The 13,127-nt window shown below is 41.9% G+C and overlaps 1 protein-coding gene across 4 annotated transcripts in view; it reads left to right on the top strand.

Annotated features, from left to right (window-relative positions):
* Nucleotides 1–13,127, top strand: part of LOC122563484 (CTP synthase 1) — a 64,027-nt gene that overhangs the window by 19,122 nt on the left and 31,778 nt on the right. For all 4 annotated transcript variants that reach the window (XM_043717264.1, XM_043717261.1, XM_043717263.1 and 1 more), the window contains 4 exons: nucleotides 997–1,077; nucleotides 4,393–4,544; nucleotides 9,206–9,338; nucleotides 12,691–12,779. In XM_043717264.1, the coding sequence (XP_043573199.1) occupies nucleotides 997–1,077; nucleotides 4,393–4,544; nucleotides 9,206–9,338; nucleotides 12,691–12,779 (455 nt within the window). The remainder of the gene's footprint in view (nucleotides 1–996; nucleotides 1,078–4,392; nucleotides 4,545–9,205; nucleotides 9,339–12,690; nucleotides 12,780–13,127) is intronic.

Below are 13,127 nucleotides of genomic sequence, written 5' to 3'. Positions count from 1 at the left end.
TTGTTATTTCTTCCAAAGTACAGCAGTATCCTGTGTCTAATCTGTTCCTTTTTGCTGCTTTTATATGTTTGTTTTCTTTTGTTCATTAAAGGTGAAGCATGTCTTTGCTGCAAGATATCAAATATCGAACAGTACAGCACAGGAACAGGCCCTTTGGCCCATCATGTCTGTGCTAACCATGATGCAATTCTAAACTATTCCCATGGTCCACATCTTTAAATCAGTTGTATTAATTAATACATCAAACAATTTGTCTTCCAGCAGAGCACAGCACTACTCCATAAGTAGAGTTTTCTACTAATAGAAGTTTAAATGAGCATTTTTATTATATTTCATTGATGACCAGCATTAACAGCAAAATGTGAGACTTGAAAGGGTTCAGAAAAGATTTACAAGAACATTGCCAGAGTAGGAGGGTTTGAACTATAGGGACAAGCTGAACAGGCTGGGGCTGTTTTCCCTGGAATGTTGGAGACAGAGGGGTGACCTTACAGAGGTTTATAAAATCATGAGGGGTATATGATTTATATTTATAGTTTAAATAGACAAGGTCTTTTCCATGGGGTGGGGGAATCTAGAATTAGAGTGCATAGGTTTAGGGTGAGAGGGGAAAGATTTAAAAGGGACCTAAAGGGGCAACTTTTACACGCAGAAGGTGGTGCGTGTATGGAATGAGCTGCCAGAGGAAGTGGTGGAGGCTGGTACAATTGTAACATTTAAAAGGCACCTGGATGTGTATATGAATAGGAAGGGTTGAGAGGGATGTGGGCTAAATGCTGGCAAATGCAACTAAATCAGGTCAATATGGACGATTTTCGTGCTGTACATCTCTATAACTGTAAGTGTATAAAACATCTTCTGTTGATTTGCCATCTGTCTACACATATGCTGCAATGGAAGCAGCAATATTTACCTTTTGTAAAGTACATTTATCAAGCTGTATATGTCTGACCTTGTAATAAACTCTTTCTAAAGTTGCTCTCACTTCCTTTGTAGATTGTCTGCCGCTGTACAACGCCCATGGAGAAATCTGTCAAAGAAAAGATCTCTATGTTCTGCCATGTAGAACCCGAACAGGTAAAATTTAAAAGCAGGCATTATTTAAGGAGTAAAAATATTAAAGCAAAAAGCTGTGGGTTTTGTAAAGCTGTAACTAGGTCAAAAAATGTTGGGAATCCTCTGACGGTGTCTGGGGAGAGGGAATCAGAGTTAAAGTTTCATTCTGATCAGTGACTTTTTTCTACAGCTAAATTCATTGCTCTAATTTTTTTTGCGTTTCTGTTTATAGTGATGTTTCCTAACCCGCTGAGGATTTTAAGGTTTTGGTCAGACTACAATTGTGGTATTGTGTTTGGTTCTGGGCACTTTACTTAAGGACGGGTATTAAAACCCTGAAGAAATTTCAAAGATGTTTTATTGGAATTTTGGAAACAAGAAAGCTGTAGAGAAATTGGCTACATTCTCCTTGGAGCAGAGAAGGTTTAAAGTTGATCTGATTGAGTTGTTCAAAATTATGAACAGTTTGACAGGATAAGGAGGATGCTGGAAAATGTGTTGCTGGAAAACCGCAGCAGGTCAGGCAGCATCCAAGGAACAGGAGAATCAATGTTTCGGGCATAAGCCCTTCTTCAGGAATCCTGAAGCCATTCCTGAAGAAGGGTTTATGCCCGAAACGTCTCTTCTCCTGCTCCTGCTCCTTGGATGCTGCCAGACCTGCTGCGCTTTTCCAGCAACACATTTTTCAGCTCTGATCTCCAGCATCTGCAGTCCTCACTTTCTCCTAGGATAAAGAGGATGTTGTGTTTTCATTAGTTTATATGGAAGTGACTAGGGCTCACAAGATTATCAGCTAGAGAGTGAGAAGTGAGATAAGGAGAAACTTAAGAGAGTTGGATTTTTTTTCTGTTTGTTTATTGGATGTGGGCATTGCTGGCAAGACCAGCTTTTATTGCTCATCTCTAATTGCCCAGAGGGGAGATAAGAGTTGTTGTGGATCTGGAGTCACATGTAGGCCAGGCCAGGTACGAACAGCAGTTTCCTTCCCTGAAGGACATTAATGAACCCGTTGGGTTTTTCTGAGAGTTACCGGTGGATTCGTGGTCATCATTAGACTCTTAATTCTGGATATTTATTGAATTCAAAACTTAACCATCTGCTATGCTGGGATTCAGGCTTGGATCCCCAGAGCATTGGTCTCTGAATTAATAGTCTAGTGCTTCCCCTTTGAATTTGGAATGAGCTTTGTGCTGTGGCAATGTCCCAACGTTGGGCTAGAACATCTGGGTTTAAATCCCACCTGGACTGAAGGGTTGTTGTAACTCAAGGTTAGTTAAAAATATTTCTAAAAAGCAAAGAACTGCAGAAGCTAAAAATCTGCAACAAAAACAAATTGCTGGAGAGGTTCAGCAGGTCAGGGAGCACCTTTGCTTTCTCTCTCCACACGCTGCCAGACCGGCAAAAGTTCTCTTAAAAGAAATTTGCGTATGGGAACAAGGAATCAATGAGGTTGGAGTGTTGTAGAGTATAAGTTGAAATAAACTTTGACTAGGAAAGTATGGTGTCGACTTTGCCTAACGAAACTCAGTGTTTAAAAGTTCTGGCAGCCTTCAGAATTAATATAATGTTTGCTCTGAGTGAATTTGGATAATTTACTATTGGACAGATGAACATCATGAAGTCATTCTTTGATACCACAAACTTAAATAGAAACAAGGGGCAGTTTGGTTTGAGTTTCCTGAAAGTCAGAGACGTTAACAGCACCATGTTTACATATGCCTTGAAGTATTTTGGGAGGTTTTGTTACATTAAAGATGATAGATATTAGACAGTAAATCCTCTGTATCAGTGAATTCCCCACATGCGAATTTGCCTATCCATATCAATAAAATTCAGCATCTGTGGGCAAACTTGCACATCCATGATTTTTACTCTATTTTTTACCTGCATTTTTATCACGCTCTGCACTTACCAATTTCATTGTTTGTGGCAGTTCTCAGAAACGGAACCCTCGCACAAACACAGGAATAACTGTAGATTCAGCATTTTTACTGTCTGATGATTTTCTAGAAAGCTTTGCCCAGGGAGAATGGATGTTATCAGGATGCCTGAATTTTTAAGAATTTTACTTTGGTTTCGTTTATTTTTAAATCTTGATTCCGATTTGCTTTGTGTAGAAATAGTGACTTTCCCACTGTAGGGATGCTGTGAGAAGTGATATCGATCAGTGAGCCCTCCCTGATGTGTGGTATGATTGTGCATCGGGTTACTTCGACTTTGGTTGGAGGAGGTGCAAAGTGAGCACCCACCAGGAGAGTGTGCCCCAAGCTGCCTTTACATAGCACAAAAACAGGCCATTCGGCCCAAGCAGTTGCTGCATTCAACCCTCCTCTGTCTCCTGTCTAGTAAATCCACCAGCGTGACTCCATTTGCTTGCCCTCAGATGCTTGCGTAGCACACTCTTAAATGCATCCCAACTATTTTCTTCAACCACCCCCTGAGTTAACAAGTTTAACGTTCTCACCGCTCTTTGGTAACATAATTTCTTCTGATTTTCCTGCTTGGTTTCTTGATGATGATTTTTATGTTGCTGATCTCTGGTTCAGCTCTTCCCCACTACTGAAATCATTCTCTCTCAGTCCTCTCTATCGAAACTTTTTGCTGTTTTGAAAACTATTGGTCATTCCTCAAGCATTTTCCAAAGGGAAGGAGACCCAGCCTGTATCTCCTTTCTGATGTGTGCACCCACCCATTTCTGATATTGACCTTTGAATATTATCCCTCCTGGTTCGGTGTGTCCAGGAAGCAGTTGAAAGGAAGAGGAATCTAGTGCAAGACAGAACAACTTGTAGAAAAACCTATCTCTATATTCTGCCTCAAATGTTTTTAATTTTGCCAGTGTGATCAATCTGAAGGTAAATATGGGTTTTTAAAAGAAAGATTGCCTTCCACCGTCATTTAAAAAGATTGCTTTGAAATGTTTGTATGATAAGAGGTCAAGGGGCCCCCTATCTGCCAACGACTTTTCAACATTTTTCCCATGTGTTCTACAGTTTTGCATTTTCCAGTCATTTCCTAGAGGAGAAAGTGAGGTCTGCAGATGCTGGAGATCAGAGCTGGAAATGTGTTGCTGGAAAAGCGCAGCAGGTCAGGCAGCATCCAGGGAACAGGAGAATCGACCTTTCGGGCATAAGCCCTTCTTCAGGAATCATTCCTGAAGAAGGGCTTATGCCTGAAACGTCGATTCTCCTGTTCCCTGGATGCTGCCTGACCTGCTGCGCTTTTCCAGCAACACATTTCCAGCCCCAGTCATTTCCTAGTTTGGGATACATTTACATGGTTTTTCCTGTGGTGATGTTTCTTTTGAAATAGCTTACATGTTGTCCTTGATTGCAGGTCATCTGTGTGTATGATGTCTGTTCCCTCTACCGAGTCCCTTTATTACTTGAAGCAGAAGGTGTGGTGGGCTATTTTAAGGAGAGGCTGAACCTCCAATTTGAAGCCAATTCTAGAAGACTACTGAACAAGTGGAAAGAGATGGCAGATAGGTACAGTAACACTCGCTCGGTGTGTAACTCTCACGGGAAAGGACACTTTCATTTCAGCCGCCAATATTAGGATAATTCCATCATAGTGAAACAGGCATATCACTTATCAGCAAGTGCAGCACGGTGTCTCAGTAGTTAGCACTGCTGCCTCTCAGTGCCAGGACCTAGAATCAATTCCACCCCCAAGCGACTGTCTGTGTGCACATTCCCCCTGTACCTGTGTGAGTTTTCTCCGGGTGCTCTGGTTTCCTTTAGGCATGTGCAGGTTAGGTGGATTGGCCATGCTAAATTGCCCATCGTGTCCAGGGATGTACAGGCTAGGTGGATTAGCCAAGGGTAATGTGGGGTTCCAGGAATAGGGGACGGGTTGTGGGCTTGGTGGGATACTCTTCAGAGGGTTAATGGACCGAATGGCCTGCTTCCATACGATAGGGATTCTGTGAAATGCAAGAATCCAAGGCTTGTTTCTTCAAATTTTTACCTTTTGATATGCTTGCAATACCTTGGTGTGCCTGAGGCAAATTAATATACCTATTTGTGATGAACTGGAGGGGCTCTTGTGCAGTAGTAGTGTCCTATCTCTGGGCCAGAAAGTCTGGGTTCAAGTTCCACCTGCACTGGAGTGTATCCTAACGTTCAAAGGGTTATTTGAATTTCGTTTTAGATGATGAATGAACTTCAAGAAAACATAAAATTTAACCCATATCTCACATGCAAAGGAAGCTCTGTGTAATTAGAACAACAGTACTGGTGTTTTTGAAGGTGTAATGTGAAGTCTGTTTTTGTCAGTTAGGGAGTGAAAGATTGTTTTTAAATCCTCATTTTTTGGTCTGGTGTCACTGTCAGTACCTTTTGATTTTTTTTTGTGTTTTATCAGTCTGAGAGCTGATGCTGATGGAGAAATATATTGTAAATATTTACAGGCTGGGCTACTGAAACACCTCACACGTCAGGCAAGGTATATTTGCCTCGGAGTGAGACAGCATAGTTTTACCAGGACTCTGACCGCCCTGAGAGCTGCTTGCCCATTGATTCATACCCTGCTACAGATGGTGGGAGTTTGTGTTCAGTAACAAATCTGGAATTAAGAGTCTAATGATAACCATGAAACTGCTGTCAATTGTTGGAAAAACCCAAGCGGTTCACTAATGCTGTTTATGGAAGCAAACTGCCATCCTTACCTGATCAAGCCTACATGTGACTCCACATTCACCAAATCAGCCGTGTTATAATGGAATAACAGATCAGGCGGGACGGCATCTTGCAGTCTGTTTTTCTTGTGCTCACTGCAAAAGGTAGTACGAGTACATCTTGCTGTGAACTGAACCATAATCTTGCATTTATGTTCACAGAAGTGAGGTATTTCTTAGGGTTAATAAGATAATAATCAGGCAACAAAATACTTGTTTAGTATGCCCCTACCTCCTGCTGTTCCACACATTGGCACCTTGCTGATATTTTAAGGGGTCCTATTCTCTCCCTCATTACCCTTTGTCCTTAATATATTTATAAAATCCCTTTGGATTCTTCTTAACCCTATTTGCCAAAGATATCTCTTGACCCCTTTTTGCTCTCCTGATTTCCCTCTTAAGTTTATTCCTATTGCCTTTATACTTTTCTAGAGATTCACTCGATCTCTGTGGTCGATATCTGACAAATGTTTGCTATTTCTTCTTGACCAGAACCTCAATTTCTCTGATCTTCCATCATCTACCACCCATACCCTTCACCTTAACAGGAACATACTGTCCCTAGACTCTCGCTATGTCATTTTTGAAAGCTTCCCATTTTCCAGCCATCCCTTTAACTACAAACATTTGCCCCCAATCAACTTTTGAAAGTTCTTGCCTAATAACAAGTTGGTCCTCTTCCAATTTAGAACTTTAACTTTTAGATCCGGTCTAAGCTTTTCCATCATTATCTTAAAACCAATAGAATTATGGTCACTGGTCCCAAAGTGCTTCCCTACTGACACCTCAGTCACCTGCCCTGCCTATTTTCCAAGAGTTGGTCGAGTTTTACACCTTCTCTAGAAGGTACATCCACGTACTGAATCAGAAAGTTTTCTCGTGTGCACTAAATAAATTCCTCTCCATCCAAGTCTTTAACATACAACAGTCCCAGTCTATATTTGGTCTGTTTCTATGTTGCTACCATAACCTCCCTGTTATTCTTCGAGATAACAGATCTCTTTACAAATTTGTTTCTCAATTTCCCGCTGACTACTGGGGGGCCTATAGTACAGTCCCAGTAAGATGATCATCCCTTTCTTATTTCTCAGTTCCACCCAAATAATTTCCTTGGATGTATTCCCAGGAATATTCTCCCTAAGTACAGCTGTAATGTTATCCATAATCATAAACACCACCCCTCCTCCTCTCTTGCCCTCCCCCCCCTTTTGATCCTTCCTATAGCATCTATACCATAGAACATTAAGCTGCCAGTCCTGTCTATTCCTGAGCCATGTCTCTAATTCCTATGATATCCTAGTCCTATGTTCCCAACCATGCTCTGAATTCTGCCTTACCTGTTAGGCCTCTTGCATTGAAATAGATAAAATACAGTTTAATTTACCTCATTCTCTGCTTTGTTCCTGACTGCCCTGACTGCTTGACTTGTTCCTTTTTACAACTGTACCAATCTCTGACTGATCTCTTTTCACTCTATCTCCCTGGGTCCCCTGGCCATTAATTTAAATTCTCCTGAGTGGCTCTAGCAAATCTCCCCACCAGTATATTAGTCCCCTTCCAATTCAGATGCAATCCGTCCTTCTTACACAGGTCACTTCTACCCCAGAAGAGATTCCAATAATCAAAAAATGTGAATCCTTCTCCCCTGCGTCAGAACCTCAGCTGCATGTTCATCTGCTCTACCTTTCTATTTCTACTCTCACTGGCTCGTGACACCAGGAGTAATCTAGATATTACCTCGCTTGAGGATCTCCTTTTTCGATTCCTATCTAACACGCTGTATTCTTTCCTCAGTCTCATCCTTCTCTCTTCCTATGTCATAAGTTGTAATGTGTACAATGATCTCCTGCTGGTCCCTCTCCCTTTGAGAACATTCTGCATCCTCTCCAAGACATCCTTGATCCAGGCACCAGGGAGGCAACACATCATTCTGATTTCTCGCTGTGGGCTGCAGAAATGCCTGTCTGTGCCTCTGATTAGAGAATCCCCTATCACCATTATTCACTTAGACCCTGATGCAGCCCTCGTTAATTTAGAGCCAGTCTCAGTACCAGTAAGCTGGATGTGTGTCTGTATTCCCCTGAGAGTGCATCACCCCGTACGTTTTCCAAAAACAGCATACCTATTTGAGATAGTGATAGCCACATCAGACTCCTGCACGACTTGCCTCCCTGTCCTACCTTTCCTGGCAGCAGCCCATCTATCTGCCTGTATCTGTGGCTTTTCTCCCTTCCTATAATTGCCATCTATCACATCCCCTACCTCCTGTAAACTCCTCATTGCCTCTAACTGCCACTCCAACTGATCCATTCGATCTGATAGGATTCGCAGCTTCAATTGATCATGTGAATTATCGGAATAAAGAAAACTATGGAAGTTTGGATTTCTAGTTTTCCGAATCTTAGGTTGACTCTCCTGTGCATTAGTAGAGGGAGTGCTTCATTGTTGAAAGTGCCGTCTTTGAGAGGAGTAATTAGGCTGAGGTCCCTCTGAATGCCATGATGCTCTTTGAGAAACGGCAGAGGAGATCTCCAGATTCTGTGACTGGTGTTTATCCCTTGCTAAAATCAATGTTTTAATCATTGATCTCATTGTAATGGAACCTTGCAATGGGAAACTGTGTTTCCTGATGCTACAGTAGTAACTGCATTTTGAAAGTAATTAATTGGTTGTAAAATGCTTTGGGAAAGTCCTAACTCAGTACACCTCTCTCAAACTATGTGTGCAAATCCTTGCTTTGTTTGGCCTGACCATGAATGTTATTGCTTCAATACTTAACATCCTCTCTCAGGTGATGTGGTACAAGGTTTTATTTATTCACATTAAGGTGTAAAAATTACACATTTTGGGAATTGGTTTATCTCAGTTGGCTGGATTGTTGGTTTACAGAGCAGTGCAATGCCAGCAGCATGAGTTCAATTCCATCACTGGTTTGAGATTACCATGAAGGACTCTCTTTTAGATTAGATTACAGTGTGGAAACAGGCCCTTCAGCCCAACAAGTCCACACCGACCCGCCGAAGCGAAACCCACCCATACCCCTACATTTACCCCTTACCTAGCACTACGGGCAATTTAGTGTGGCCAATTCACCTGACCCTGCACATCTTTGTGATGTGGGAGGAAACCGGAGCACCCGGAGGAAACCCACGCAGACACGGGGAGAACGTGCAAACTCCACACAGTCAGTCGCCTGAGGCGGGAATTGAACCCGGGTCCCTGGCACTGTGAGGCAGCAGTGCTAACCACTGTGCCACCGAGCCGCCCACCCTCCTTCCCAACCTTTTCCCTTGCCTGAGGGCTGGTGGCTCTCACGTTAAATCACCACCAGTCACTTCTCTCTAATGAGAGAGCAGCCCCTATGGTGTGGTAAGACTATGGCAACACAACAACTTGCACATTTTATTCAGCTTATTGATTTTTGTGACATGTTCTATTCTCTTCCTTTCCAATTGCAAAATCTAAAACCAGGTATGATCGCACACTCGAGACATGCTCCATTGCGTTGGTTGGTAAATATACCAAACTCTCCGATTCCTATGCCTCAGTCATAAAGGCTTTGGAACACGCAGCTCTGGCTATTAATCAGAAACTGGAAGTCAAGGTGAGTGGAGTAACTGCTGATTTACCATCTCTTAAATTACACGTTGTCAGTGTATGTCTTTCCCACACGCTAAACTGGGCTGAATGCATTTTTAAAATGTGTCCAGCAAACGTTTTTAAACCAAATCAAATTTTTTCGGTGTCATATTACCAGATGATCAATTGTTGTTTTGCAAAAGTTTTCAGGTGAAATTTATAAATGATCGAACCTGTCTTCAAACAAAAATGAAATCTTATTTGATATGAACTGCCTCATAATTTATGACGTATGCTATAATAGTCACGATGGATATAAAGGTATCTAAAAATAGAATATTTTCTTGACATCATGGGTTACAGCATGGAAGAAAGCCATTCTATCTAATTCTGTGTTAGCTCCCTGAAGAAGCAATTCACCTTGTGTCACACCCTCTTCTGTCCCCATTGACCTGTCACCTATTTCTCTTTCAATTAATGATCTAATCCCCTCTTGAGAATTTCAGTCAAGCCTGCCTCCACCACACTCTGGCAGTGGATTAGTTGAATCTTTCATTTCATTTGCATTGGAGAAGCTTAGAGAGGTAATCTGCAGGCTGCAGGAACGATAATAACAATTAAACAGGTAAAGCCTTTTTTTTCCAGCACTTTAAACTTTTCCACCAGGAAAGTGGCTTTGGAAGGGATTCTGCTTTAGAAATAATAGTAATGTTAACAGCACTCACTCCTCACCATTAACAAGTCACACAGAGACATCCAGCCAAAACACATGCACAGTAAAAGTTCAGAAGGTGCGGCAGGAGTTTAATTTCTTTTCCAAAAGCCAAGCTCCATCTGGCTCAAAAGTAGCAAATTTCCTGTCAATGCAAATCTTAGGGTATGAGTCTTCCAGTCTGAGTATCTCCTTAAGATCATGCCAAGACTTAATTACTGCCAAGAAAATATTCTTGCACTGATTATTAACTTCCATAAGTCTGGAGTGAAATTCCTCCCACTTTTCAATATTGTTGAAGACTTGTCAAATGATTTTTTTTAACTCATTCTGTAGCATTCTTAGTTCAATCTTTCTTACACTTTGTATTGTTTTCTGTACCAGCTTTAACATTGCTGTCATGACTTTCACAAACACTTCCTGACTATGAGATGCCCACTAATGACTCTTCAATCTGTCTCGTAAAGGAGATCCACGGTTGCTTTCCCCTTTCGTGCAGTTTCTGTATGGCTTGTAGAGGACACTGTGGTGTTTGGCTGGCTTGAGACACTAACCTGTCATGGTAAAGCTCATTAGATGTCTCTGGGTAACAGCAAATTTAAAGCTATTCAGACAAAAATCCAATCTAGTGACAACATATAGATCCTCCCAAGATTCAAATATCGGCAGGGAAGTAGTGACATAGTGGTTATGTTACTGGGCCAATAACCCAGAACAACAGGCCAATGTCCTGGGGTCACTGAAACTTGAATTCAGCAAAAATCTGGAACACAGGAAAGCTAGCGTCATGACAAGAATGTAAGAACTGTCAATTATCATGAAAACTTATCTCGTTCACTAATGTCCTTTAAGAAAGGGAATTGTTGCTTACCTTAAAAAGACAGAAAACAGCAGGTCTGGCAGCATTTGTGGAGAGAAAGCAGACTGAACATTTCAGGTGCATTTCTGAAGAAGGGTCATTGGACCCTAAACTTGCAGCTTTCTCTCGACAGAAGATGCCAGACCTGCTGAGTTTTCTCAGCAATTTCTGGGAGATATTGAGAGCACGCTTTAATTGAAGCATTCTGACTGTTCCAGTTCAAAACCAAAAGAGAGAATTTCTGCAACGTTCATGTCAGTTTATATCCTCAGGTGACTGTCTTCTCATTCACGGGGTGTGGGTATTTCTGGCTGGGCCAGAATTTATTGCCCATCCCTAATTACCCAGAGGGCAGTTAAGAGTCAATCACATTGCTGTGGGTCTGGAGTAATGTGTAGGCCAGACCAGGTAAGGATGGCAGAAACAAATAAAAGCAGATGACGGAAGTCAGAAAGGAAAATAGCAATTGCTTGGAAAAGTCAGCAGGTCTGGCAGCTTCTGTGGTGAGAAACGAGACTGAACATTTCAGGTGCATTTCTGAAGAAGGGTCATGGGATCCTAAACCTGCAGCTTTCTCTCCACAGAAACTGCTGAGTTTTCCCAACCATTTCTATTTTCCTTTCTGATTTCCAGCGTCTGCTTTTGTTTGTTTCTGTCAGCCTTTCCTGGTCTGGCCAACATGTAACTCCAGATCCACAGTAATGTGGTTGACTCTTAACTGCTCTCTGGGTAATTAGGGATGGGCAATAAATGCTGGCCCAGCCAGAGATACCCACATCCCATGAATGAGAAGACAGTCACCTGAGGATATAAACTGACATGAACGTTGCAGAAATTGTCTCTTTTGGCTTTGAACTGGAATAGTCAGAATGCTTCAATGAAAGGCATGCTCTCAATATCTCCCACTGAACCACCCAGCTAAATACAGAGAGGAGATTGTGAGGAGAGTCATTTCAAGGGTCGCACATTTTAAGCAAGATTAAGACCAAAACGACTCTTGCTGTCATCAACCATTCCATCAGTAAGGCCTCCCTTTGTTTCTCTGATGCCCATTCTGTGCCCCATCCTCAGGCCTCTCCCAATCCCACCTGTGAAGAGCAGGTGAGAGAAAGAGTGTGTTTGGAAAACAACTCTGATGTACTTTCCTCTCGGAGCAGTCCTTGGCACCCGTCAATCTACATGTGAGTGCAGACAGAACCTTGGCAGACACCCCCCAGTCACAAAAATCTTCAGAAAGGGGACCTCTGTGTCTCACAGCTGTTTGGTAAGGGAGAGAATATTCAGCCAGGATTCCTGTTCTTGGTCATTATCCATTTCATTGCTTTGTTTAAGAAATGTTTAGCAAGATATGGAAGGCATCAGTACCATCACCTTATGGATTGCTGTTTGGCCAAGGCACCTCAAGGCTGCCTATGTCAATATAATTACTCTAACTGAATAACCATTGGTGTCTGCCAGGGGGTGTTGCTTGGGTGGCTGAAGGTAAATTATAATTCATTCACTGAAGTTACCTTTACATAAACGTCAAGGGCTTGTTGGAGAATTGAAATGCCGAGGGCAAAAAAGCTCAGGGCTGCTGTTTGTAGGCTGAACAAAGGTGGTCACCCTATTCTATATTTGATCTCCCCATTGTAGGGGATAACCTACAAGCTGTGGATACGGTGTACAAAATTAAAATGAGTAAATTTTTAAGAGATAAGAATGTTGCTTTCTTAAAGACATGCCACAGATTTTTAATCCGTGAACTTGTTTCGGTGTATTGTGTAAGATTTAAAGTGAGTAAAAGCACATCATTTTTTTTCACAGTACATTGACTCCGCAGACTTGGAACCTTGTAGACAATTGGATGAGCCGGTCAAGTACCATGAAGCCTGGCAGAACCTGTGCAGTGCCAAGTAAGGTCTTTAAAGTGTTTTATCTATCATGATTTGTCCATAATAATAAGAATTTTATCCCAGTAAGATACTCTCCACGCAAATTTCTGGTGAGGTAAATAAATATGTTAGTCTTTGCAATCTGCACAAGTTGCTTTGTTGTTCCAACATTTTGCTTTGAATATTCTGACGGTAAATTAGCAGCATGTATAAAGTTAGAGCAATGAAGAATGCCTAAGGAATGTTGCTGCTCACACCAGGTGTCCTCTCAGTGGAAATGTGAAGTTATTAAACATCTTGTGAAACTTGAAAAGGTTCAGAAAAGATTTAAAGGATGTTGCCAGGATTGGAGGGTTTGCGCTACCGGGA

This window comes from Chiloscyllium plagiosum, chromosome 27 (assembly GCF_004010195.1).
Source record: "Chiloscyllium plagiosum isolate BGI_BamShark_2017 chromosome 27, ASM401019v2, whole genome shotgun sequence".
NCBI lineage: Eukaryota > Metazoa > Chordata > Chondrichthyes > Orectolobiformes > Hemiscylliidae > Chiloscyllium > Chiloscyllium plagiosum.
Note: the sequence above shows the minus strand (reverse complement) of the source record. Positions and strands in the feature narration are given on the sequence as shown.